General features: G+C 37.6%; 1 protein-coding gene across 2 annotated transcripts in view; it reads right to left on the minus strand.

The window, feature by feature from the left end:
- Positions 1 to 22,123, minus strand: part of ldb2a (LIM domain binding 2a) — a 104,454-nt gene extending 82,331 nt beyond the window's left edge. For both annotated transcript variants that reach the window (XM_042219441.1, XM_042219440.1), the window contains exon 1: positions 21,818 to 22,123. In XM_042219441.1, coding sequence (XP_042075375.1) covers positions 21,818 to 21,949 — 132 coding nt within the window. In that variant the 5' untranslated portion in view covers positions 21,950 to 22,123. The remainder of the gene's footprint in view (positions 1 to 21,817) is intronic.
- Positions 22,124 to 25,107: the final 2,984 nt, after the last annotated feature.

The raw sequence follows: 25,107 nt of genomic DNA on the forward strand, positions 1-25,107 counted from the left end.
ACAATAAAATACTTTCAGTGGAGTGGAGTACTAACACTTATGAGCCATGCATTTTGGAACACTAAGACTTACCACTTATCAAAGGTTATGAAAAGCTGAACTCTTAAGTAGTAGGTTTGAAAGGAAATATTTTTTAATAAATTATTGCAAACTATACCCCAGTGAACCTGATTTATACACGAAAAAAGACCTAACATTACTGTAATAATTAAATCTTCTTTGTATGCTATCATATGCTTTTTCTAGACCCACTAAGACACAGTGCAACTCATCCTGACCTTCTCTATACTTCTCCATCAACACTCTCAAAGCAAAAATCGCATCTGTGGTGCTCTTTCTCTGCATGAAGCCAAGCTGCTCGCTGATCGTCACCTCTCTCCTTAACGTAGCTTCAACAACTCTTTCCCATATCTTCATCAACTTTATCCCTCCATTTCTCAGAGTCCTCTCAGTCTCATAGATTGTGTTAAACAATCCACTGCTCTTACTCCTGGACATCTTCATACCTCCACCTGGACCAACCGCCTTTCCCCTCTTCACCTTCTTCTATAATTCAACAGTTTTTCAAGGAGAAGCCTCCACTTTTGTTCAAATAACAACATCACTAACAGATATTGGTGAAAACACTGATAAAATATAATTAATCCTTTATGGTCTTAAACCATCTAAAATTTGTTCCATTAAGAGTGAATTAACAATCCCAGTTTCTCAGCATCCACTATTAAGTCTTCAAACGCAAAAATCAGGCACCAGGTGACACATAAAAGAAAACTGAATTTACAGTAATCCTGTAAGGCTTTCCACATTCTTCTGGAATATTTACTCCCTAGACAATTTTTTATGTGCTGAATCAACAGGCATGCCTTACTTTTCATGTCATGTTGTGTGTGTTTAACTTGGGAATGTTATCTTTAATTCCATAAATAGTATCTGCTTGCCTTAATAAAATATCTATTACTTTGATTTATCAACCCTATTAATAAATCAAGTGAGCTTGAAGTTAACGATCTAGCCAACACCACCACATCCAACCACTTCTTTACTGAGAATACGTTAGAGAATGAGAGGCCAAGTGCTGGACCTCCTTTTCCCTTCAGACTCTTACTATCTTACTTTCATATATTTTCAGAGGTATAGAAAGACCCACTGCTGCAGAATAAAGATCTGCCCCTGTTGGGGGCATCATAATGTTTCAGAGTAACATCATAACCACAAATAAAAGTCCTCTACTTTTGTCATGCATTTATTGGGGGCATACCTACTACTGCTTATTCCCCAAAATCTAAATCTATGCAAGTCCCAAATGTCTTTCTTTACACTGAAAAGCTGGAGGCTGCAAATATTTTGCCTTTTTTTAAAATAATTAGAAAAAAGTTAATTGAATTATTTTAAAAATGAAAGGAACATTTTAATGTAAGTTTTACAAGGACCTCTCAACATTGATACAAATGTACTAAATGTTAGTGCTGCAGGTTTCATTAAAAACTGCACCAGCTGTGCCAGAACCATCAACTTTGACAGGAAACCATTGACTTGTAATTACAGCTCTCCCATTGGGTCAATCAGAGTAATTGTTTACACTCGGCCAGTGCTAAAATACATCAGTCACTTTCAACGTAAAACTGTAAGACAAAGTGATATATGAATAAAGTCCATGATTTTTCCTGAGTGCATCACTGGGATAGAATGTGTTGCATGGAAGCTAATGTGTGTATTTTACATTGGCGAGAATTAGCAGACAACACTGAGTCTTCTCTTTCAAAAAAAAAAAAAGAAGCCTTTGCTTGAACTGGAAGATATGGTGGTCAAACACGCACCGCTGACTAGCCACTGGGAATGAAGTGCATGAGCTGTCGTGTGCATCTGTGCGTGTGTCTGCCTGACTGTGTCATACTGTGCGAATCAGCAGGTGTGAACAGCCGGCATGTTTGTGGTGTCATGTGAATACATCTATTTCAGAGGGCCAGACGGAGAAGAATGACACACACCAGGCAGAAAAAGACAAAGAGAGAAGGAGACCGCCTTTCGTGCTACTCAGCATTCAGATTGAGTTCAACCCATAATCCAGTATCATGAGGGGGCGGGCACTCCTGGGATTGACAGTCAAGTGAAGGGTGAACAATATGCTCACTCTCAACACTTGCTCACCACTTCTCAAAGATCCTGCTCTGCACATTCATTTTTTACACTTTTACAAAAAAATTTTAAAAAAATGCTAATGTTATTCAGAGAACAAGCTGCCATTGTGGCAGATTTACAGCAGCTATATGTAGTATTAAAGCATAATGATGCATTCACTTTTGTTTTATCCGAGTTAAAATAGCGTGCACTATTTTAGTTCAGGTTTAGTTTTGTAATTTACTGGGCAAAAACTCGACTAAATTTAGTTCAGTTTAATTGTATTTAGGCACTTTAATATTGAGAGAGTTCCCCCAACAACCACACAGTCCCCTATGAACAACCACTTGGCAAAAGCAGGGAGGAAAAACTCACTTTTATTGGGAAGAGCCCCCTGCCCCTTTGTGGGCAAAAAAACCCATCCTAAAACTACAGTGCACGCTTATGAAACTAACTAAAACAAACTGTAAAAAAGCAACATAAGGGTGCATATGTGTTTTGACACTGAATTAACTGCCTCCATATATCCCTATATCTTACTATAACAAGGTGTAACAGGTCTGTCTGTGTCTTTGTGTGTTTATTTGTTTCTCTGTCCACAAACTCCTCCTAGACCATTAGGTGTTGAGCAACCAAACTTTGTTTACAGGTACATGTAAGGCCCCTGAACATCCTTAACTATATCATATATCATGATGTCATTTTATTGCATAGCAATCTCCTAGCAACAAGGTAAAATTGATGATTCTTTTAGCATTCATGCACATATAATAACTTATAAAAGCATTGCATCCTTGTTTTTTCACAACTGTAACATTACTTTATATCCACTAAAGTTGAATTATGCAAGATATATTATGATGCCCTCATGTTGCCTTGCACCAACCTAGCAACAGGCTAAAATTACCTGTTTTTAGCCTTTATGTATCTAAAACACCTTATGAAAGCCTCCTATAAATGTCTAGCAATGGTTTACATTTTTATGTATATATGTATTTTATGTATATAGTTTCTAGTTTATAAAATCTTAGAGAGCCCAGTGATTCTTTTCTGAAGCTGTAAGCCATGAGCTCAAGGACTATACTGTACACTGTTTTTAAGAACTTAGCTTAAAGACATGCTAGATATGAGAAGCTCTAGTAAAATACCATAAAAGCAAAAATTAAAGTTTTTAATCACTCAGTATATATTCAAAAAATAAAGGACACATAACTGCAGCATTTTAAAAAGATGGCAGTCTCATTCATTGCAATTCCGAGACACAGGGTTGTTTAGATATCACTTGAAATTAAATAGCAGCACAACTAAGGGATGCTTCGGGGGCAACTTGATTCTCTTATCCTGTTCTATGTTCTGTTCTATTCTGTCAGTTTAGCAATATTAAATATTTAAATAGTGAAACAAATGTGAGTGATATATAGCTCAATTTCTTAGAAACAATATTAATAAACAGAACAGAATTTATGTAAACATTATCAAATCAATAATCTCTTTTTATGTGTGGAAGGCAGCAGGAAGGTATATTTAAGAGTGACAAAAAACAAACAAACCAAAGAGGTCTGTGTTCATCATAATAAAGGAAATGTCAACCAGTGCAGTGGTGTGTCTCATGTATATTAAGGCACTGCTGCCTGAATGATGGTCTAACTCTTGCGATGGTTCACAAAAGCCTTAGTGATGAATAAAACACGATGCACGTGTAACTCAATGAGCATAAACTTACCATAATATCTGAGACTCAAAGATCTCACATCAGTCAGCAAGTCAGCGTTTAAGAAGCTAGGACCGTAAAATGTTTGGTGCTTTTACTTTGGAAATGATGAATTAATGGCTACCTATTCATTTTCTGTCACCTGACTTTTGAATTGCACTAAATGAAATCTTAAATAAATTTATATAATATAGCATAGTTTATTAAGAATGAAGGTAGCATAAATTAGCATTATGCTAAATGTATATTTAGCATCAAATGCAGAGCTGATTTTTTTAAAATAAAACTTAACGCTAAATAAAAATCCTTTATCCAAAATGAATAAAACCATAAAGAAATGTGTGATGTCACTCACCTGACAGGGAATACTGTCAACTCTTGATATTAGCCAAGCAAATATAGTAGGCCATGTTTTAAACATGCTATTCCATTTCATCCTGCTGTTTACCTGTGCATGTCAAAATAAAAACTTCAAGTACTGCTCATATTTCCTTAATAACTTGCTAGTAACGTACTTACAGAACCCACGAAGAGTTCATGCAATCAATGAACTTATCCAAAACACAGTTGGAACAAAACAGCAGAAAGAAAATTAATCAGCAGCTATCCTGATAATTCTGATCGTAATGTACGCTTTTTTTTTCCATGCAAAACGTTTTTAATATCAGCTTCTCAGATGTGAAGTTTTGTTACTTTTTTCTTTTAATAACTGTTCATTTGGGGAAGTTGGATTAATTGTTAAACAAAACAGTCTGACTACATTCTGAATTTTAACTGAGTGAACAATCATCATTATTATTGTAAAAAACAATCACCAGTTGCACTCCACCACAAAAACAAATCTGATAAATCACAGAACTATAACCGTAAAAAGATAACAATATAACAAATAATACTATTTTAGTGGCAGGGGGTATGATAAGTTTTTTTATGCTTCTACACTTTAGCTAAATTAATATGTTTGTTTTTTTTGTATTTGTATTATAAGAGTTGGCATTTTTAGAAGGTAAATGAAGCAGTATCAATAACATTGCTTTCAGTGGCACTACAACAGTGTGCTGGTCTTACATTAGTATTACATCATTTGCACCATAAAGCAGATGTACGAAAACAACCAAAGTTGAATTGTATGGACATTACAGTTGGTACTTTACAACATTTTAGCTATAAATACTTTGTAAATTCAGATTTTACACAGATATTTTGGACAGCTTCCAAAATACCGTGCACCATTAAACAAACCAGAAGTGTAAATTTTTTCTAAATGATCTCACCTTAAAACCAAATGCAGCATTAAAATAGAACTTACAAAGCATTGCATCAGTGCCTTCTACTGCCTGCAGAGTAATTTACTTAAGTACCTTTGGTACTGGAGTGTTGGAATGGAGTATTTTAAAGTCTTCTTTCACACCACTGTCAGTGGCACAGATGATCAAGCTTTAAGCCAAATTCAATGCTGATTTTGGTTCGCATTATGAAAAAATGGGGAACATCATACGCCTTACCCTTTAATTTCCACAAATTAATGTTTTCTAGTGGCAGACAATAAGCAGCATCGCATCTGAACAGACTCTGTTGAACTTTGAACTGTTGAACCACGGCTAAAAGAGGATTTTAATATAAAAGCATGATCCCCATTTTGACATAAACTGCCTGGATTTAGTGTTGGAGATAATTTTTCGAGTGTTGTCATCCTGAGGGCTCCCATCACTCTGTGTTAGAGACTCGATATTCATTAAGCCTCCTCTCACTGTTTTAATGAAGAGTGTTTCACTTAAGCTTCCCCTGTTTTACAGAACGTCTTTCTTAAAATCCCCCTTACACAGGTTTGCAAAGGAAGGTTAGTTCACTTCTCTTTCTGAGTTAAAACTGCAGTTCACTCACAATGGCTTAAATTTTGCGTTTCACAATGGTGAACTCACTTTTACTTTTAATATTTTCAAACAATTCCCTTGCCATTCTGTTTTCAAGATTTCCCTCAAACTGAACCTTTTTAAAAAATAATATTTTCTGCTCTAACTCAATATAGTTCATTTTGGCAGTCGACTGATATTTGGCTCAGCCCTGCAACCACGCTAAAAAAAAGAGCATTTATTTCACAAAGAGCAGAGTTGACAGCGGTGTGTCTATTGTCTTGTCTCCATTAGCTCTGCTCTGCCCAGCAGGGTTCAGCCATAGATGATATGGTTTAGCTTGTGTCTCTGTTGAAAAGCCTCCCACCCAGACAACAGAGGAATCTGAAAATAACAAGCATATTTCATGTGCATGACCAGCATTTAGTTTCGGAATTCACAACAATACAACCCATGGGACTTGGCAGTTTCATTGCTCTTCCCCAACTCACTTATTTTCTAAATTAAATACACTTTTAGTAGTGCTAGCTAATAAAGCTAAATGTAGCTCAAACTTTTCCATTATATCCATGAGAAGTTCTATTTAGACTCAGTAACCATTAATCCTCCAAACTGGAGCTTTTGGGCAGCTTTTGGCCAGTGCACTGCCAAATTGTGAAACGTGGCTGGCTAAGCTGTGGACCGTCCAGGTTTGGCTCGGATCTAAAGACAGAGGAGAAGTTGGACCGAAGCCAGGCAGGCTGGAGAACAGCTAAAGCCTGGCCAGTGGACACAAACCATATGAATCCTCTGGCTCAAGCAAAACCGTACACACAGGAGCTTTTCAGTGTTGTACAGCAAGAAATGTCAGGAGCTTTTCTTTTTAGGCTGTGATTGGTAGCAGGTTATAAAATTGCAAATGACATATATTTACTATGAAAAAAGAAGCCCGCACTGTTCCGTCTTGTAATATCCTATCAGTCTTTTTTTTTTATTATCTCCACCAGTTTCTTTCATATCCACCTCCCTCTCACTGTCTGTCTCCTGTCTGATGCGGTTTGCTGACAGACGGCGTTCTGCCTTCATTATGCCCGTGGACTCTCTGACAAACCACGTGGCGTGACGATGTTTGTTGTCAAATGGTACAAATCAGGCCCACTCTGAGGGACCCGTGGTGAACTGACACGGATGCGGCCGTGACGGCCGTCAGCCGATAAGGCTCTATTGATTCAAACGGATCGCACCTCATCTGCGGGGGATTTATCAATGTGTCAATTGCCCACTAGCCAACCACAAATCACCAGCACGGGCCAGAACCTCGGGGATTTGTGGGATATCCAGAGGATTGGAGGGACAGCATAGGGAGGATCCTCAGTAAATAGCAACAGAGCTTTGGGTTAAGTGCTCGCATAAAGAAATGTCCATACAGGATTGATAGGCAGATGACACTAAGTTTTACTGTCTGTGGAAACACTCAACAATACGCCAAGTATGAGTATACAAAACGCGAATAAACGAATATATTTAGAACATTTTTGTTTACCATAAAGTACATAGAGATTTACACACATGGCATGACCTCATTTTCTTTCCCTCTGTATCGTTCGGTCCTCACACCCTTAACATCTGTAAGTTTAACATGAACCATTCTCCCAGGAAGCTTTTGTTAGTCTCTATTTCTTCATTGTTGCTTCCAGCCTCTTGTGACAGAAAAGCCTCCAAGAGTGTAGGCGTGTCTGGGACCTGACCTTGGAGAATTGCCGATGTCTAAAACCCCATTCAACTCCTGAATACCACGTAGCGCAGCTGACTGGTGGGCCAAGAAAGTTTTGTTGACTCAAACAGCTTCAAGGTATCGAGGAGCATAACAACATAAAAGAAGCAAAAACTCACTGGGTGTCTGAGAATGATCTTTAGCAAGGTAGTGTTTGTTTTCATTGTACGGTGAAGGCCACTGACAAGTAACACATGTCAAAGTCTAATAAAAAATACTTCTGGTGAATGATTGTCATTTTCACGAGTTCTGAGGCAATACCTTGACTGAAAATATCTATATAAATTTAGCTTCCTCCCGAAATGTCCATACTAGAATCCAACTAAGTGTTAATCTGGTAGATAATTTAATCACAAGGTTGATTGATCATCTAAGTTATTTAACAAGCATGCAAATATAAAATCTTTGCTGGAATAACTTGCAAAATATGAGGATTTCCTACTTCTAATCCCATTTAATTTAACTGTAAACTGGAAATTTGGGGGGTTGGTCAGATGGACAAAAAAGGAACCTAATGATGCCGATACAGACTTGAATGTTTTGATGATTTCTATATTCTTTCATCAGCAAATCAAATAAACTGTAACCTAAATGCATTTCTACATTGAAAAAATCAGACTTCAAGAGCCTAAAGTGCAATAAAATTAAATATAAAATTTAATTTCCCGGTTTTGCAAATCATTGCCATTTGAACTGAAAGCGCAACAAAACCAAAGTCACAGCTTCCCCTGGAGCACAGGGCTGTATCTTTCAGGGAGTCCTCAGTGTGACGACGGAAAAACTCTCTTTTAGATTGCATAAACAACACCACTTTAATCATGTCAAGAGTGTCATCACACACCGATGTTTGATATCAATGCAGGCTTACCCTCCCGGGTTCTAAGTGTTTTTATATAATGCAGACCTAACATGTTGCTGCATTTGGCCACCGTACAGCCACCAGCAGAGCATTATGCAAATTAAGAGAAATGAGTGCAGTGGGAGAGAAGTCATTGCCCTTGAACAGCCGGCGCACATTCCCGAGGAATGACCTTTCTACCCATATATGAAATAAGCAAAGATATTCCCATGTTGGGTTGCATGTCTGCCACTTTACTTAGGTATCTTTTCTAGTCTTCATTTTTCAGCGTTAGACATCACAGGCAGCAGTCAGAGGCATAGCTCAGATACCACTTATTGTGTTAAAGTGTCAGTTTAAGGTCAGGGTTAATACACAGAACTTATTTGTCTGCTGTTTTAAAGCAGGAAACATGAATGAATCAGAATTACTTCAACGCTTCTGGCTTTCACCCCAAAGGTGAAGGGGCAGGACTGATCCCCACAGCAGCAGTAATACAACTCTCCTGCTCAACCCTCCTGTTACCTCCTCCTCCTGAAGCCTGCTAAAGACATTGGCAAAATCTTTAAAAATCAAGTTCTACACAACTGTGCTTTGAAAATGCCACACAGACAGAGTTTAAATGAGTAAAAGCACTGTGATCGTTTTTGTGGGACCTGTTGGTAACCACCTCAGCAATAGTTGTATTCTGGTTGCTTTCCCATATAACAGCAAAATTGTTGAACACCTATGTCATTTGCAGTTAAATTACCATGCTGTAACAACTACATCACTATTCACGGAGGAATTTCTGACACTCTGTTTCAAATCTATGAGGGTCTGGCTAGACTCTGGATATAAGACATTTATGTAAATTTTTGGGATTTTTTTTTTCAGTTAACCACCATGTTATCACAAACACAGGGCATGCAACTGACTTCATCTTATTGCCGTTTTATTGCTGTCTTAACACACTATTAACTGTTAACAGCAGCTGTGTCTGAATGGTTAAAGCCCCGGTCCCCATTTTTGAAGGAACCATTTCAAAGGCAGCAATATTTTAAGTTAATTGTGCACAATGGCAATATTTCTCCTACTACTGTTTTCCCTGTTGTCACTGTACAATGACAAACAGATTCAAAAAGATCCAATGGTCCTTTCACGGGTTGCTTGTATCAGAAGTATTGTTTCCCTTCTTTTTACAAGACAGAAAATAAACTTCACTTATCATCTTGTGTATCTGCCATGAGATTTAAGACCTTTACAAGAAATAAGTAGAAGCAGGCATAAGCTGAAAAATATGTCCCAACTTGGCAATTATACAGTGACACGTCAGATTTACCTTGTGATCCCCACGGGGGGTCTCAAACTAAAACCAGTTTCGAAAATACTAAATTAAAGGATTTCCTTAACTCTGGTTGTATTCGTTATAAGCATCTTGGATGTTTTATATATCCTTGGATTATTGATTATTTAAAAACACATGGTAATTAAAGATATTTCTTTGGAATCCTTGAATTTGTCATATAAAATGAACAAGCAAATATTCACAATCATTAGCTGTAGGTTTGCACATAAAAAATGCTGAAATGTGCTCGTAAAACCTGCACAGCTGCCATGTTTAGTAACAACAAACATCAATATCGATGGAAAATGTTGAAACAACAAGATGCATGAATAAATGAGAAAGCACAAAAAGAAAATGATTCTTTACAACCATAAGAAATTAAAATAAACAAGAAAGTGCGGTTCCAGGTTCTGGTTTGGACGCACCAACACGGAGCTACCCATGCAGCCTTTCTTTCTCTCCACTGTGCTAATTAGACTAATAAACAAACAACAGGGAATAGTTCCTCAACACTGTGGAGCAAGACGCTTGATCGATACTGGATTTCATCAAATCCACTGGTATTGTTAAGTTTGTGCGTGTGCCCTCCTGCTGTTGTTAGTGCTCAATTTGCAATCTCACCTGTTGCTCGTTCGGCTGATGAAACGAGCGCAATGACTGACGTGCTGCACTTGAAACAGGAACTTAGAGAACATAAGAAGTTTTTACAGGTCTTCACAAAACATATTAAGCTTTAATTCACTTAAATTTAATTAAAAGAAAAGACATTTTAAACTGTGAAATGAGCAAGGGAACGCTAAATAGGCTAAGTGATAGACTAAAATGAATTGAGTTAAATTAATTGTAGCTGTAAACTATAGGGATAGTGCAAAGTTTTATATTTGCTTTTATTTTCTTAATCACCTTTTCATAGACACACTCATAAATTTGTCAAAAGAGATCTCAGGAAAAGCATTTCTAAACAAAAAAATGATAAAACACACAAATGTTTTAAGCACAAATTTCTATTTAAACTGGATATACAGTGCACATATTCATAACACTGTCCTTATTGTGTTAAAGCCTGAGCTCTTGCCACATTTCAAGCTAGATCGACAGTGAATTCGACTTCATTGGATTAGAAATGAGTCTGATGTTCTATGACTGAGAGCATAATCTGTAATAATCACTCAAAACCAACATTTTGTGTGTGCCAGCATAAGAAGGACGATGATAAATTTCTTGAAAATCAAATCTTCCTTTTGCAAGATCAGAGACCAGTGTAATACTCTTAGAGGCATATACATTCAGTGTCTTGCTTAGTGACACTTCCGGAGGGCTGGGGGCTTGTTTACATGCAATGTGTGAGCTTTAGTATCTGAAGGATGTTGTTTCATATTCATGCCTGGGAGATATAGAAGCTGAAGAAAAGGCATGCATGCCCAGGCATGTTCTCTGGCTAAATGAGCATATAAAAAAATATATAAATGAAAACAGTATGCAATCCAGAATAAGTCAGTAAATTCATCTCAAAGGAAAAACTACATCAGAGCGAACAGCTGATCAGCAAAATGACGAAACGCCCAGAAACTGGCGCAGAGCAGAAGCTGAAGTACAGTGTGCCTCCCTGAGTTCACTGTATCCACTGTTGAACCTTTTTCTTCTGTGGAGCCACTCAAACATTATGCAGCTAGAATTGCAGTGCTTTCAATAACACAACACTGCAAATCAGTGTTAGAGGACTAAGGAGCTCATTATTAGGTTTCAGTGTAAATAAAGACAGTGAATAATATTCTTATCAGCTTGTTTAATCAGTAATTACTATTCGTTTTTATATATTTCAGTAATTTTGTATATATTTCATTTGTAAACATGTAGCTTATACAGCAAAATTTGTTCTAACTGTCAAATTTAAATATCCTTACATTGCCAAGACTCTGCTGTCTCTGCTGTCTTGAATCAAATTTAACATTAAACTTTAACACTGAAGTGTAACTACTTGGACATGGTCTTAAAAAAAGAAAAAAGAAAAGTGCTTCAAACAGACAACATTTTCATTCATTGCATTCTTTCTCAGGAAACATGACTAATTTTAAGCCCGTCAACTGAAAGTTATTCAAGTTCAAAATTTCAACCTGTGACCTTTCTGTTTCAGGACAGCCTGCCTAACTACATCAGGGAGGCAGAACAACAGGACACGAACAGACTACAGACCCGTCTGTCTTCCCTGTTATCTGAGCAACACTGCAGCCTGGAAGGAACCATGGGAAAGGGCCAGGAAAAAGGTGGGTCTATTGTCTCAGCATCCTGCTGGATGTGACTGACGCTTGCGATTTGACCAGAGGTCTTTTTTTTTTTTCGCTTTATATGATTTTCTGGAAACATCCTCTGAGAGCATCCCATTTGCAGTATAGCATTACTCATACACACACATCATATCCAAATTTGTCTACTTTAACAACTTACATTAAAAAAATTATGTTAAAATCAACATGTAAATAAACATATATATATGTAATATATGTAAAAATGAAATGCAAACTCACATAAAGTACTTTATTATTAATTCATTGATATGTTTGATTTTAAGGCAGATAACCTTATGAAATGTCAGTTGCATCAGCTATACTACTTTTTCCACAACCCACAAATATAACCCCACTGCTTTACCCCAAAAGAAAAGAGGGAGATTATTACAAGTATGAATGTCACATTTTAAATAAATACAATATTTTCCTCTTGTTCAAAGTTCAGCTTGACTTATGATTCAGTAGAAATATTTTTCAAGGAAAGGACCAAAGGGAGAGTTCAACCCATAGTTCAGTCTTGGTGATTTAGTGATCTAAAAAGTTTGATGAGTGAATATCACTGTGTTCTTAAATGAGATTTGTGCTTTTTACATATTGAAGTCCATATCTCTTACTTTAAAAGCACTTCACTTTCGAGGTTTAACGTCTTATGTTCATTTGAGTGGGTTTCAGTTTTCTTCTAGAGCCCGAAGTCATGTTTAAGTGGTGATTCTAAGGTGGCTGTGTGTGTGTGACTGTTTCTACTGTTAGCCCTATGAATGAGTGTCAACCCCTTTGGGAGTACCCCCCATCTTGACCTGTGTCACGTGTGATAGGCTTCAGACCCCATGGGTAACACACTTTTGGCTACGCTATTAATAAAATGGATGGACATATTAAACCTAAAAAACCTGTATTTGTTGTTGTTGTTTTGACCACTTGTGTCAGTTGAAACAGACTGTGACATACAGACAGGTGATAAATTAAAAAACTTGATCCGGTGGCTCTGTTATGCTGTCAGAGGCATCGGGCTCTCATGTTTTGAGTCCACTTGTCCCCTTGGAGAGACAAACCACTGCAAATCAATACTGAGACATTCTGAGTTATCTCCCTTAGCTTATGATGAAACATTCCTGATGGGAGTGGTCTCTTCGAGAAAAAATAATGCCACCATCCACAGGGCCCAAGGGGTCATTGATGTGTTTGACGTGTGTGAAAATAATGTGAGTCATAAGCTATGACCTTTGCAGTCACCAGATTACAACCCAATTTGACATCTATGGGAGACTTTGGACCAACATATTGAGAGCACTCTTCACCATCATCACACAAATGCCAAATCAGGGAATTTAATGGATTTACAGATGTGGAGATTTGTAGACTTAGTTTCATAATGTTTAGGGTTTTTTGGGTTGTTGTTTATTTTATTTTATTTTTTTTTACATTTTCCACTGGTCTTTACTCTCTGCTTAGTATTTCTGTCTGCTACTTGGTGCTGAGCAGGTGCAGTGGGTTGGTGGATATTGCCAAAAACTGCATTATAAGAACAGAAGAGTTGCAGGCCAGATAACTAAACAATGAGCCGGATCTCAGTTACTTTGGTGTTATGCATTGTCTCCTGTGATCGTGCATCCATTTCGTTATTAATAAAAAAAAAAAGTTTCTCCTCCAAGGATTCATAAATGTATCTTTATATCTAAGATAAATAACATTGTGATTAGATTTAATTGATAAATAATTAATGTGTTTTTACACTGCAGGCTGTATAAAAAAAACAAAAAACACATTAATTACACTCATCCTTAACGTTGTATAAAAGTGGACAGTGGACATCTCAAGAAAGTCCTTTTGTGTCTCTATTCAATGTTTTCACACCAGCCAGCAGCTTTCTAAGGAATGAAATAATAAATAGACAAATGGTATTCAGCTATGACCAGTTTTCTGAGAAAGAGGTTACCATTTCTTTTCAAAACTATCACCCTGGCTGCTCACCTTTTAGCAGTATTATTCTTTAATTAACCTAAGGGGATGTTAGCGGGGCGTTAACTAAGGGAAGCAGAAGCTAATGTGATTCAGTCCTTTCAGTGACTGGCAACATTATGAAAATCCAAAATGTTTTTGTTTTTAATGTTAAGAGCTCCGCAGCATTTTACGAATCCACAAAAGCAGATGTCTGTTCGTTGTCAATAAGGCATTGAATCACAATAACAACACATATTAGAGATTTGGTTGATAGAGGAATAAATAATAATGCTGTTTATTCCAAGTAAATAACAAATGGTGCACACTTATTTGAGCTATTTAGCTTTTTCTCCTTTGTTTTCCTTTTTCATGTGTAGGAGGAAGCATAAATGCAGCATAATGTGTTTATCTAGCTAAAAATGATCTTTAATTTGCCATGTATTTGATAATTGAATCATTAAAATCAACACTGTCAATCAGTGCTTTACATCTCATTAACTGAGATGCGACGCTTCACTGAGGGTGGTTTCAGCTGCAAAAGAGAATAAACTTCTAAACATTTACAATGTAAGAAGAAGACGCAGATTTCACCAAACCAAATGACCAGATGTGGAACAAATTTCTAACAATTGATTTTACAGACTGTCCAGCAGTTTAAATCATTTAAAAAAGTGATTAAAACTCAGCTGTGTCACATTTAAAGTCTTGAAGTGACACTGGCTTGTTTTTCCCGATGGTAGATAAATCCAGCAGTAATGGTTCAGATAAGGGCAACACGATGTTCGACACTTCTCTGGTAATTACTCTCTGCTGGTTTCACACACATGCACTGCAAAAATGTTACCAAGTATTTATCGCTTCATTTTTGGTAAAGAACTTCTTTTTGTCTCCAATGGTGACCATAATTTACAAAAATAAACATCATATTTTATTGACTATGATTTTAAACAGACAGAGCCCATTAAGTCATCACAAAAGTGTTAAGCGAGGGCACGCAGGAAGAGCTGTTTTCCCATAGACTTCGGTACAACAGAAAGACTTTTTGCAAGCGAAACAGTCTCCCCCTGCTGGTCATTAGAAAGAATTCAGGTTTAATTCTGTCTAATTAATTCTATCTTTCATTAAAAAAATGTGTGAGGTTAGAAACTACTTAGTAACCCTCTAATATCCCAACAAAGAAAGAGAAAAGAAACTGGGAATTTTCACAATTACCAACCTGGACTACTTAAAGTTGGACAAAGATTTTAATATTGTAATAATTTGGATGATTAACGAATGAAAGTTAGATGATTTTCAGCTGCCAGTGGAATAAAGCTTTCTGCTGTGGGGAAGGGGTTGTGTATACTTTTGTGAATCTATCAATAACACTAAAAGAAAAAAGGGGCAGACAACTCTGGTGTTCCGTTATTGATTTAAGCTGACTAACTCTTGCCTTATGTTATTATTAATGATCAATAAAGCTTGAAAATACATTTCAAGATAACTTGAAGACAATGTAAACAACTGAATGAGATTATTGGGAAACTGCATTGTAGAAACAAAGTGCGGTTTGGCCCAAAATTGCCAAATCTATTCGATTTTGCTCCTCAAATATGATGACTCGCTACTTTGGCCTAAATTATAATACATTAAATATCAGTGGAAGACCTGGATGAATAAATAAATTGAAGGTCTTCCCATGTCCATTTTCACAAGTTTCTGATATTTTTATTTACCAAATGGTCGTATAAGGAGCGCGATCTGTGCTGAAAACAATCATTATATGCAATTTATGTCTTTTTTCTGTGAAAGCAACATGTGAAAGCCAATTTTCACTAAAAGAAATCATCAAGTGTGTTCTTGGTGGCTCATCTCTAATCCTTCTATGTGAACCTTACAGCTCAGTGCCAACTTGACCTCTACATCATAAACCTATTCATGTCAATCTGACACGTCGAACTGATGGGAACAGATCCACTTTGCTCCTGACAGGAACAAGGGATTTGGCCATAATGAACACTCCAGTTCCTCCAGTTCCAAAGTCGAGCCAACGAGTCAGGTCTGTGGGGCCATTTGAATAATGAGAATGAGACTAACTATGTGCAATAGACACAAGAACCCAATGAATGGCCTGCCAATCACTGTTACTGATTGCTTGTCTATGTGCTGAGGAAGAGTGTGACCAACAGAGCCAATGTCAGCAGCAGCGGCAGCAGCAGAGAGGTCTCTGAACGCAGCCCTGTAGCTACTATTATCGCACCTCCATTAAAATGCTTTTGTTTTCCTTCTGTTTCACTCTCTGTGTTGTAGTTTTACTTACAGTGTTATTTTGTGTCTCCGCTCTCCGCCGCTGAATATTAATGTCCTCTATGCTAATGGCCTTACAGCAGCTGAGGTCGACCAAGCTCCTCCTCTGAATGTTAATCCGCTGCCTCATTTGCATACGCTTAAGTGTCAAATTCCCCCACAAATCACTGCAGCTGCCTCCGTACGACGAGGTCTGCGGCCCCCCCGAGCGACAGCACAGAAACAATGTGGTCACACCGTATGCATAGCATCAAATCCACATCAAAGACTGTTTAGATTGCCAGGTCACAGCGGGTTCACATTGTGTAAAATGAAGGTAATGGGATAGCAGTCAGCCCCGTGCAGAAATACAGCCAGGCAGGTAATAAGTATGAATGGAGCAGGTAATAAGGTTGGGATAGAAGCAGACCCCGAGTCATCTGAGCAGCAGGACTGTTTTAGCTGCAGCACAGTTATCAGTTCAAAGGTGAGCCCTGATCCGAGACAAACACACAGGACAGGTTGTGTCGTTAGCGTTTATTCCTCCTTATTTCCATGTGTGCCTCTGGGTGCATGGCAGGTGAAACGGCTGCTACTGAGAGGGGGGATAAAAAAGTTCCTCGGGATTACAAAGATAAAAGTATTTGCTTTGTTAACAAGCCTAATGCTGACAACATGACATATCTGTTATCAGCATTCATGTTACAAATCAGAATTCACGGGGAACTGTTTTGAAAATCAATCATTTTCCACATTCTCAATTCAGCTTTGTTGCTTTTGTTCACACTTCACTTAATCCAACTGCTTTTTTTCTTTTTTAGTTAAAATAATCGATTTAAATAGATTACCTTTGTTGCAAATTTCCCCTCTCCTTTCGGTGTTTTCAGACAGTTTATAAACTAGAAGTCATCATTAATTAATCAAAGAGAACACATTGCATTGCCAGTTGCAGGTCTGACATTATCATCACTGTAGTACAGCTGAAAAGATTAGTTTAATGATTTGTGATTATCAAAAATGAATCCAGCAAATATTCTGATAATAGATGAATTTTTAGCTTTCAAATCAGAGGCGACATGCGGCTTTTCTTTAAATATGTGACAATAAACAGAACAGCGTTTGGTTCTGAAGCGCTGTTTGAATAAAAAAAAAAAGTGATTTATGTCAAACGAATTTAGCAGAGATTCATTATTTAAACTTAAAATGTTCTCCAGTATAATAGTTACTGGCACTACATCCATGATCACTACAGCAAAGATGAAAGGATTAGCTCAGTATTGAAAAACTTCTACATAGTATTTAGTTACTACTTAGCTAATTAATTATTCATTTTTAAAGCAAACTGAAGCTGAAACAATACACCGATGGGACGATTTCCATTTCTGAATTACAGTAAACTAAAGAAAAGACATTGGATGGAAATTTTTCTAATCAACTGACTGAATAATTGAGAAAGAAAACAAATGTCATGCATATATATCTGTGTGTGTGTGTTCTCTACCTAAAAGTGCACCTTGAAGCCAAACTAAACAAATCAATGCATATGGTTTCATTTAAGGGGTTGCAGGTAACAAACCCATAAATATGGAAATATGTACAGCCTAGAGTAAACTACAAAACAGAAGAAGAGAAACTGATAACAAACACTCTAATGCACTAAACACAACCAAAGCTGATAAAAGACGCTGCTGTACCTTTGCAGTCCATGAGGCAATACTGCATGTTAGACAGTAATCCCAAGGAATAAAAATAGTCCGTGTAATTTTATCAATTTGCTTTTCTTCCCTTGCATGAAGGTTTTTTCTATAGATTTCACTAAGTCGTACAGACTTCCTCTCAAGGTAAGTAAGTCTCCTCTAAGTGTCAAGTCCTTGAGTCCTGCGCCTGCCAGTGGGAGCTGCAGTTGCACCACGAGCCAAGCAAATTCAAACGCACACTCATGAATAAGACAACTGGAAGTATTTCTGACAGAAGACTAACTTCAGACGAATCCTTCAACACTTTTTAAAGGTGATGCCACACTGAGGCTTAGTCAGCTCCCCTATTAAAACCCTACTTAAAACGGCAGGAATGCAAACTATAGTGAGTCATTTTGGCTCGACGGTCTGCCAGCAAGCGCGATATTAAGTACGCTCGGAGCTATTCTTATTCTTAACAATGGCAGTTCTTTCACGATATTAAGCATCTTTACTCGGGTGATAATTCTGACAAGACTGCTGTTTGCAAGCTTGAAATCGTTTTGACAGGATCAACAAAATATAGCAGCAGCCCCAGTCAAATAATGTCACTTCATACTAAAATCCAGCAGAAGTAGCCAATATCGTATGTTCTTTTGGGTGATTTTACATGTTCGGTGTCATATGCTGTACATCAAAACAACAACAATAAACCCCTTCTACTTCTCACGACAGGTTAAGAAGGGTTTTCATCCTGGAGACAGTGGCCACAGACATAAAATGCAAATATGCAGTGCATAAACTGACACATTACATCTGTTCAAATCTCTCTAGCAGGTTGAAAACAAGAGATTTCATGTATACTCTATATCAGTGATCAGTGCTGACGGTACTAATCAAAAGTTAATTTAGTTTTATTACGATTTGTTAAAAAGTCTACTACTGATCCCATACAAATAATGTAAAAATGCGGGAAGACACAGTGTCCATTTCTTTGCCTGTGATGACTTTTTGGCAGCAAAATAATGACATATTTCTGTTCATGCATGGCTCATATAACACATGAATATTTCTTTAATTGGTGTAGTAGGATTCCCTTATGCAAAGGGAACAGTTCATTCTTTTTTTATATAGTTTTAATAAGGTCAGAAGAAGACAAAGACGCATATTTAAAGGAAGAAATAACACATTTTTGGCAATTATTCTTAGAGCAGTGTCATCTGTGGGCTTCCAACCAACACATTTTCAAAACTAAAAAACTCCTTCCATAAAACAGCAGTTAACTATTAGCAGTTTGGCTATTAAACTCTGAAGGACATGGATCCGCAAAATCTGCTAGCAGCAAAATCTCGATAAAATATTCCTTAAACTATCCAGCAGGACAATTTGGCTGTATTCTTTTAAGAGGGAGAGCGGCATCCCAAACTTCCTGTTTTGTAACAACACCAGCATGACCCTGCACTGCTCTTGTTTCTAAATGTGTTCTGACTTTTAAAGTTGTCTTGGAGGAGATGGACTGAGTAGCAAGCAGCCCAGTGATAAAACAAGCAATAGAATGACCCTTCAGGCACGCATCATCATCATTAGGACACCAGCACCGGCTAACCGCGCTTTACAGGAAGTAAAAGGCTCCAGTGAGTCTGCTTGATGAAGAATGTATAATATTTCCACTCTCAGTCTTAGTTAAGGCAAAATAGACATTATGCTGTATATGTAGATTTGTAGAGGGAGATTTCTTTTACAACCTTTTTCCTTTACCACGTATACAATAAGTTTTTTTTTCTTCTTAAATGACAGCGGCTACTTTGCATTCATAAGGATAATTACTATATAATTTTGTTAAAAGCCTGAGCTGAGCTGCGTTACACATCTGGATGCAAACAAATTGCAAAACTCGAACCATTTATTTCCTACTATAAGACACTACTCCTTCCTCATTACATTCACCACCTGCATTTTAATTGAACAATAAGAACATCGCAAAAGAGAAGACATATGATACACCCTCACCATGGAGTGAAGTGAGAAAAAAGATGAAGTAGGAAGTGAACATACAATGAACACCGACAGAAAAAAAAGCAACTAATTATGTTATCATGCAATTATATAATTTAGTCTGAGGAGAGGTAATGGTGTAAATTGCTATGTGCCTATACAGTGTGTCTATATTCTCAATGCCATGTTTGTCCGGGCTGTATACGAGTCCGGCGTTGCTTTAAAACAAATGTCTTGTAATGTCTGTATGAATCTGAGATTGCTCATGTGTAAGTGCGTGTGCCGTTTGGTGCGTGTGCATATGTGTGGTACAGGAGTTGAGGTCCACTGGGGTTTGGACCATTTCGTATGAATAATGCATCAGACTGGGCCATTGCATCTCAGCAACATTGCCTTGGTCTGCTTAAAGTTGCAAGTTCCTCTTTAGGAAAGTCAGCACCATTCTGCAAGCTGCTGCAGTAACTCAGCCGGCTTTGAAGGTTTTTCTAAAATAACAGTAAAAACATCACATGGAATAATTTAATGGGCATGTTTCTCAGTTTAAAATGTCTCGTGGGATTCAAATTCTAGACTAAAAGCTTCAAAAGGCAACAAGAAGTCAAATTATTTGAAACAGTAAATATTTAGAGGTAAAACTATTAGTTGCTTGGTTGACAAATAGCAATTAATTACTTTAAATATCTTCCAGCTTCTCAAATGTTGTTTGTCTGTTTTTTCTTAACATTTTGTGATAGTAAACTGAAGATCTTTGGGGTATTAGACTGTGGGTCAAAAAAACATTTTTAAGAGGTTCCTTTGAGCTCTGGGGAACTGTAATGAGAGTCTTTTTCTAAATTCTAACATACCACTGATGGAATTATTCAGTCAACTAAAAAGTATTGGTAAAAAAAAGTATATTTATGACAATTTTTTTTTCCTTATCTGTAATATTTATATTTACAAATGTGTAGCCAGGCTATTAAAAGATGATATTTATCATATTTAGCTTTTTTGTTGTCCTCTAATAATTGTTTGTGAGGAGAACTTGACATGTTGGATGAACTTTTTATCTGCAGATTTACACATTTGTGATTACAGAACAGATGCTGAAGACAGCTGCTCCCAATACAGTACAACTCAGAAAGGGATCACCAAAGGTTCAGTCTGAATGACACTGTATGCCACACACACTTAGCACCCAATGAGATGAAGCATCAGCAGACTGACATGAAAGGAATTCACCCCATGCAATCATAAATGTGCAATCAGGGCCACTTTCATTCACAAAATCTAATCCGCAGTGATGAATCTGTGTCCTGAACAGGCAGACCAGAAACTCTCCACTTCAGTGGACAAACTCTACTCCACTCCACATGGAAGAAACATATGCAAATATGTAAACACCAGGCAAAATGTAAATGTATGCAAATTAATTAAATCCAATGAAAAGGCTACTTTGCCTCAGTCTGCATAGCCTATTTGCATAGTCTTTGTGGACTTCTTAGATTTTCTGGGATTTTTTTCAAACTTTGTTATGATTAGCCTTTACGTAACTTTCTCTTAGAAATGTGCCACATTTTAGAACCACAATCACAGCCGTGATTTAGCTTGGTGCCCTGATTAAAATATTTAAACTGGAGACCTCAAATGTTTAAAGTCTACTTTTGCTGATTTTCTTACTTTTATTATTACAGCTCATCCCAACCTCAGGTGACTTACTTGGATGACAGTAAAGCCGCGAATTTTTAACAGGTTAATTGGCCACGTGAAAGCAAAAGGACCTCCTCCACAAATCAGCATTTCCCAACTTCAAATTAAAATTTTAGGACTAGAACAATTTACTTCTGAGGACGTCTATTTCTTGTAACGTAGACTACAGACAGAGCCTGTTTACTTTCACCTTAGGAATGTTTGGTACTTTGGCATTATATCCGTATCTCCTGACTGACGGACCTTCTCGGCTCATCTTTCTCTCCCGGACCGGCATCTCGTCCCTCCTCTCCAACCCGCCACCCTCTTACCGGTACCTCGACCTAAACGGGACCGTGTAGCGGTTACGTCCGGTCGGCTCACCTCTGTGCGCGCCTGCAGCCGCTTGTTCATCTCGTAGATCCGATACTCGGGCTGGATCATGTAGGGCGAGTGTCTCCTGTAAAAGGGTCCGAAGGGAGAAGAGTAGAACGGGTCGTGGGTTGGGTTGGACATGGTGGCTCCTGGCGAGGCGCACGGCGCGATTTCAACATCCAGCGGGCACAGCAGCGCACATGGGAGTGCGATGCTCTCCGAAGACCCCCAGTTGGAAACAGCCGCTGTCGAGGCTGAGCTGCACTCTGCAAGTTGGCCTGCCTAGTTCGCTGCTATAGCGTGGTGCTGGAGGAGGGAGGAGGGAGGAAGGGGAGCAGGAGAGGAGGGGGAGGAACGGTGGGTAGGAGGGGGGCAGAATTGAAGGGGGAGGAGGGAAGTCGTTTCCTGTTCCCTCAAGACCTACACTCAGTTTTGCACTCTTGCAAAGTTCAAGTAAGATCTCTATGTTCATGTGTGTATGTGTTTCGTTATTTCCTCTCGTAAGTAATTCTGCGCATGTTATTAACAAAAAAGCTCTATTCTTTACCTAATATTAAAATATTTCTTCAAAGTATTTCCCAACGTATCAGATTTTAAGTATGCCTGCCAACACTGGCTGAATAAAGCCTAGTGCTGGTAGGATTCAGATGCATGAAGCAATGCATGGGCATCAGTTGCAACAACAGTGAAAAGGCAGGGCATTTAAAGCATGCTTCACACACAGAGGTAGTAAAGAGAAATCTAAAGAATATAAGACACTAAATTTAAAGCAAAAACGAGCGAAATTTAGAGTTAAAACACCAATGCCTGCTCTTTCACATATAATATATTGACTAGAATAACAATGCTGTCTGTTGACAGAGGTGCAATATCGATTGCAAATATAGCTCTTGGTCATGTTTTGACTGAAAAAGAGGTGAGAGTCGGTTGCAGCATAGGGTCAAGCATCTTCATTTTTAACAGTATCATCTCATATTATATTCTTTGCAGCAAGCTGCCTCTTGCAGTAAAAGCCGCAGATTTTATAAAAATACAGTTAACTCTTTTTTTTTTTAAAGCATTCAGTTCATATTAATTTATGTAGAGCCAGTTCAAGACTACATATGTCTCCAGGTACGTTATTGTACGATAAAGACCCTACAATATTAGGTAAAAGGCTAAAATATCCCTACAGAAAATGTGTGAAGAGATTATATTTAAATCAGCCAGTTTTATTTCTGAAATTAAAAATACATTTTATATTGACCTTGGCTGGAACTAAAATGTATTTTTTAAAAATCCTAAGCCATAATTTGTCTGAGCTCCAAGAACTGAAGGTGTGAAGCCTCACGGTAATTGATGACAGCATACAAATGCTGATGAGGCTGCACACTAAACAGTCCATTTTATGTGTAGCATGATTTCATAACATTGTATTGACTGTGTTGCCTCTGGCCAGTGCTGCTAATGACAGAATCTCCCCAACTAGTTATGTACCAAGTGGCATCATTTGTGATTAAAGGAAGGTAGGGAAGTGTTTTCTTTTTCCCTGCTGCTTCAATGTCCCTCCAATTCTTAATGAAGCAAAAGCTGAACTTATGAACATGTCAGGATTGTCTTTTCTTTCAGTAACTATGTGAACAGTGGCTTGCTAATCCATCTGGTTTAAAGACACAGTGTGTAGGATATTTTGATGGATGAAATTTCCAGTTTAATAGCCTTCAGTGTTTGTACTGTGAGAGACAGCTAATATGAGTAATTAGAATATGAGTATAGACTATGGTGTTTTTTTATCAATTAACTTCACACAATGTGCAGAAAACAGAGAAATCTAAATCAAATGAATATTTGACATGACCACCCGTTGGCTTTAAACTGGCAGTAGTACAAAACAGCAGTTTGGAGAACTTGCCACAGTGACGATGGGAATGGATTTAGGCTACTGGCAAAAGACAAAGAGGAACAAGAGATGGCCCTGGTGTCTTCTATGTCTTCATCTAATCCCAATCTGAATCCATAATGTTGAGATCGGAACTCTTTGGGGGTCAGACCATCTGCTCCAGCACATCTTGTTCTACTTGTGGCTCAAGCTAGCTCCTTGTGATTTCAGAATTCCTCATTTAGCCAGGAAATGGATTTGGGAGTAATCAGACAACTTCTTTTTTTGCATAAAGAACCTACGCTCTTAAAACAGGGATTTGAACACACTTGTTACAACCACGATTTATACATAACCTATCAAAGTTCCCATTAAATTTAGCAAAGCCAGCTGGTTTATGCTAAATTAATACTTGCAGAATTTGCACGTTATGAATGCTATTATAAGATTTTTACACAGAATTAGCTGATAATGAGGAACTTGCTTTACTTAAAGTGGTGGTTTAGTGGTGCAAATATGCAGCTGCTTGCTTAGCTTTTATAGCCCCACCTTATTTCCCTGCTTATGCCTTAACATAAAAAAGCAAATTCTGCACATATAGTTTGTGTTTAATGTTTTTTGTAAAGAACATCCAGAATAAATGGCACTGTTGTTAGATGTTATGTTGTGTTTTCAATATGTAGTTTCAATGCAAAGATTCCAGCTGATGCATGCAACGAAGGAGTTAAAAACATCTGAACTTTAATCAACACTTTTTCTTGACTCTGTGTTCAAAAGCCGGTGAGCTGTCTGACTTCCATAGACCGTGGATTCCCCTTAAAATGTTATTAAAAGATCTTCTAAAAAGCTTTTAGAAAATCATCAGAGTTATTTTGGGCGTGTGTGTGTTCACAATCACTTTTGCCTGTTTTATCATGTACACTTCATTTCTCTGAGTTGGTGACTTCTAAAATATCCCAGATGAAGGTAGTACAATAATTGGTTACATCTCTGCTGGTTTGAATTGGCATGGAAATGTATAATCCCAATTATGCATTGTCTATCTTATATATTTATTATTCAGGGAATACAACTAGAGTTTAATGGTGATCGCTATATGCACAGGATCTATTTATAATTCACAACATAACTAGTTAGCAAATTATGACACAGGGACGGTCAATATCATATGGCAAGGAGCACTATATGCAAACAGCAAAACACAGATGGGCTCTAATTTATTTCAACATTTTCACAGTACAATCCATGCAACACATTTCAATAATATCGTTTACTGTGACAGTATGTGTTACTAACATGTTGAATTTCCAAACCAGGCACACCAGTGCTTTGACGATCTTTTCTTGGCACACTGATTAAGATTTCCTCCATGTTCGCCTGCGTGACAGATTAGGCCTGTGCTGCAAAGTAGCCACAAGAATCTAAAAATAAACAGACACTC

The sequence above is a fragment of the Haplochromis burtoni genome, unplaced genomic scaffold, assembly GCF_018398535.1.
Source record: "Haplochromis burtoni strain Fernald_Lab_line unplaced genomic scaffold, NCSU_Asbu1 Contig_33, whole genome shotgun sequence".
Classification (NCBI taxonomy): Eukaryota; Metazoa; Chordata; class Actinopteri; order Cichliformes; family Cichlidae; genus Haplochromis; species Haplochromis burtoni.